General features: G+C 39.3%; 1 protein-coding gene across 1 annotated transcript; it reads right to left on the reverse strand.

Annotated features, from left to right (window-relative positions):
• Positions 1–3,221: 3,221 nt before the first annotated feature.
• Positions 3,222–4,265, reverse strand: LOC105311382 (olfactory receptor 10A3). The gene has a single exon (XM_011387362.1). It carries the CDS (start codon positions 4,196–4,198, stop codon positions 3,254–3,256), a length of 945 nt encoding a protein of 314 aa, XP_011385664.1. The 5' UTR covers positions 4,199–4,265; the 3' UTR covers positions 3,222–3,253.
• Positions 4,266–4,537: the final 272 nt, after the last annotated feature.

The following is a 4,537-nucleotide window of genomic DNA, read 5'->3' on the forward strand; positions in this document are numbered from 1 at the left end:
TTCAACTAATTCTTATTCTTTCTTTAGTTCTTAAAGTGTCATTTCCTTAAGGTAACTATTCTTGACCACCCCCACCCCCCGCCATGCACACACACACACACACACACACACACACACCAGTTTAGTGGTTACCAGAGGAGAAGGGGGGAGGCATGGAGGTAGATAAGGATAAAAGGAGACAAATACATGGTGACAGAAGGAGATTCAACTTTGGGTGGTGAACATACAATGCGACATACACATGACGTATTATTGACTTGTACCTATATTGACTTAAAACCTATATAATTTTATTAACCAATGTCACCCCAGTAAAATTAATAAAAATAAAATAAAATAATATTTTAATACTGTGCCCCATCTTTCACCTTCCCTTCAAATTTCTCAGATATCTTAAGAAAGAGAGAACAGTTTAGTGTTTCCGTGTGCATGGGATGGTTGGGCTGACTGCCGTGAGTTTTATGTCTATGTGTCTCCCTCCCTCTTCCGTCAAGGAGAGCAGTCTTAGCAGAGCAGTGGAACCTGGTGATGTCTGGATCGGATAGAGACAAGGAGTGAGGAGTTAAAGTTAATGAGATAGACAACTCCTTCATGGTTCTTAACTGAAAGGGCAGTCATTAGAAAAGGATGAGGGTGTTGACAATGGGATTTGCTTTTCCAGAAGCAAGAAATTCGAGTATCTTTATGGCCTGAGGAAAAGGCAAGTAGGGAAGGAAAGTTTGAAAATACAGGAGAGAGGGGGTATAACTGATGGTGGGCTTTAACCTGAAGGCACACCGCCTTGGGCCTAGACCGACCTCTTCTCACAGAGCACACAGGACGTTCTTCTCATATTCCATGCACATCATGGCTCCATCTCACCTCTGTGGCCTATGGAAGATGTTACCTCACAGGCAAAGTTAAGATTAGCCTTGTGCTGCTCTCAGTACAGGGGCAGAGCACCCAGCATTTATTTATACAGTGCCTCCTCCTTACCACCTGCTTTAGCTATCAGAACTGAGGCCCACACGATGGCCTGCCTCTTCCCTTCCACATTCGTAGTTCCTCAGGTTTTCTCTGCATACTTACTGCATGCTCCAGTGTCCAAGAAGCAGCTTCACCTTCTTTTAACCTGGCTCAGCATTTTTCTCTTACCTGGTTCTTGCTGGGCCTTTTACCAGCATTTAGACCCTGCTCTTCCATCAACTTTGATCTCGTTGTCTGGAACCACCCAGCCTCTTCCCATTATTCCCATTGAAACTGTACCCATCAGATAGATCAGAGCTCCACTCCCTGTCAAACCACATAGGGTTTGAAACTTCCTGTGCCCCACCCCTGACACATGAATGGACATGCCACATCTCTGCTTAGACCTCATCCCTGATTTCAGAATCACAAGGTGATGTTTAGAAGGTTACTTTTTCCTGTCCATATTGGTTAAGGTTGGAGATCTTGGTGTCAACTTCAAAGGCAAGATGTCAAATGTCTGTCTTATTAGCTGCCATGAGATTAAAGCTAGTGTTGCTGGAATTGCTGCTGTTTAGAGTAGAATCATAACAGGGTCCTTCTGGACTGGCAGTTTTTGTCAAAGTTATAACTTAATGTAAAATCACTGTGACTCTGAAATCATTAGGTATGCAACTAAACCTTTACCTTGCCGGTTCCACTTCTGTTCCTCACCCAGGTAGAGACATGGTATGATGTGGTTTCCATGACTTCCCAAAGTCAGTGACTGTCCCATAATCTTTGAATTCCTCAAGAACAGAGACTATTTTTCCAGGGACAGTCATATTAACAGTAACCTCTAACAAACACTTGTTTAATCAATGAATGAATAAACAAATGAAATAAAGAACAAAAATCAAAACGAAGCTGCATATTTGGCTTGGGATTTAGGCTTTGGGAGGTCCCCCCACCTTCACCCCGCACCCCCACCCCCACCCCCACCTCCGCCATGGCCTTATTTAATCGATCCCTCTACGGGACAAGAGAAGGAAATTTCAGGACACCAGAAGACAGAATCTGATGAAAGGATTTCCAAACACCCATTTAATGCCCTACCGAAAAGATCATACAATATTCAAATATTACTCAAACTGGCTTCAACCATTTGATGACAAAATCCAATCAGTTTTGCATTTCTGCTTCTCATTTTTGGCAGAGGCAGTAGTAATTAAAAGATTGTTTTTCCCACAGCTGAATGGCAATGGGAAGAGCATTTTACCTCCTTTATTACCATCCCTGGAGCGGAAACTAAGAACTGTAGGAGCTCATGTGTTGTAGGTTCAATAATGGGGTCCCTCTCTATTTTTGAATAGCAATATTAAAATAGGAGGCAAGCATTAAATGTTTGAAATGTTGCAAGAAGAGAAATTATTCTGGGGAAGATCACACAGTAAATGATGTGACTCGAGGACCATAGAAGATGCACACAAATAGTTGATCACTTAGTTTCCCATAATTAAAATATAATGAATTGTCTTATGTTTATAAACAAAGTGTTAGAGACATTTTGAGCCCACGGAGGGAAATTTAGCAGAAGTCTCTACAAACACTGGTTTGTAAGTGAAAAAGATACTAAAACTATCAAGTGAGACTTTAGGAAAGTTCCCATGTCTTTCTTCGGTCACCAACATTCTGATGAATATCTGGAAAAATAACAAGAGAAATCCTGTTTTAAATAATAATCTGTGTGAGTACAGGAAGTAGAACCAGTTCGTTCTCCCTAAAATAGCTATTTTTAGTCATTCATGGAACAGATTATCATTCTAGAAATAAAAATCTCATGTATTTGTGTCTTAAAGCTTTACCCTTTTAGTGTAACAGAGTGGACCTTCAGGTCCATCTGAAGGGGCTACAATAATTTTGAAAAGTAATTCAACAATAGCTATTAAATTTATAAATATATATACTCTTTGTCCCATCAGGACAACTTTGAAGAATCTATCATACAGAAATAAAATATCAAGACATAGGAAACTAGATGTTTATTGAAGCTTCGTCTTAATAACAATAATCCAGTAATGACTTGAATGATCATAATAGAGGAACTGATAAATAAATCATTGTATTATATGAAATCTTATATATTTAAGAAAAATGAAAGACAAGAGTACACTATCAAAAGGGAGGGAACCATAATATATTATTGAACTTGGAAAACTCAACAAATTAAACATGTTCATACTAAAAAATGAAGGACATTCGGCCATTTATTAAATTTAAATAGAGTTCTGTCAGGCAATAGCAAATATCACATGGCTTCCCAGCACAATCAGACTGTGTGTAAATCTATTTTTCTTCGCCACAATTTTTTTAAAGCTCTTTTCATCTCACTGTTTCGCAAACTGTAGATCAGTGGATTCAGCAGAGGTGTAAGCAATGTGTAAGCCAATGACATTAATTTCTTGGTTTCTGGGGAGTAGCCAGATTTGGGTTGTAAATAAGTCATATTGGCCGTGCCATAGAAGAGGGCGACAGATGTGAGATGGGAGGCACAGGTGGAAAAGGCCTTTTGCCTTCCAGTGGTTGACGGCATCTTCAGGATGGCAAAGAGAATTCGAATGTAAGACAAGAGTATCAACAGGAAAGGAACCACAATAATCAAAATGGTGCCAGTGAATGCATAGATTTCAAACAAAAAGGTGTCTGCACATACAAGCTCTAACACTGGAGGAGTCTCACAGAAGAGATGATTAATTTCACTGGGGCCACAAAAGGGAAAACTGAAAACCCACGTGGTCTGCACAGTAGCTACCATGATCCCTGACACCCATGAGAACATTACTAATTTTATGAAAACACTTTTGTTCATAATCACTGAGTAGCTCAGAGGATGGCAGATTGCAGCAAATCGGTCATATGCCATTGCCCCCAGGAGAAAACATTCAGTCCCACCAAAAAGAAGAAGGAGATACATCTGTGCAAAACAGCCCACAAACGTAATTGTTGTTTTCTCAATGGAGAGGACCACCAGCATTTCAGGCATGATGACTGCACTAAAACTCACATCCACCACAGACAAGTTCAGAAGAAACAGATACATGGGAACATGGAGACTCTGTTCCAGGGAGATAATGAATATAATAATGGCATTTCCCATCAAGGTCACCAGGTAAATAACCAAGAAAACCCCAAAGAGCTGCTCTTGGAGTTCAGGAAAGTTAGAAAATCCCAAGAGGATGAATTCAACCACAGAGCTCTGATTTTGCCTTTTCATTTCAGTAGTGGAGTGTATTTTGTTTTTATGGACATAGTATATGAATTATGAAGTCACAGTCCAATAGCTGAGAATCTGTGTATGCATTCACCCCAGAAGATGAAATGATGAGCATATTTTGACAGATCCTCAAGTTGGAAGTTTTGAGAATGGAAGTATTAGAATAGTAAATCTTTCAAATACAAATGAAGAAGTGAAGAATTTTGGCTGAGAAATTTTGTTTTAAAAGTACAAAATAACAGCAGATGTTTTCTGGCAATTTTTTTGCTAAGTTGAAAATTAATCCTATTCTTAAAATATGCACAGATATTATATTATTTAGAATCCATTGTCCATTAC

The sequence above is a fragment of the Pteropus vampyrus genome, unplaced genomic scaffold, assembly GCF_000151845.1.
Source record: "Pteropus vampyrus isolate Shadow unplaced genomic scaffold, Pvam_2.0 Scaffold1000003634, whole genome shotgun sequence".
Classification (NCBI taxonomy): Eukaryota; Metazoa; Chordata; class Mammalia; order Chiroptera; family Pteropodidae; genus Pteropus; species Pteropus vampyrus.

Bases quoted from the DNA above. Each gene is read 5' to 3' on its own strand.
- LOC105311382 (XM_011387362.1), bottom strand. From the start codon at position 4,198: ATGAAAAGGCAAAATCAGAGCTCTGTGGTTGAATTCATCCTCTTGGGA.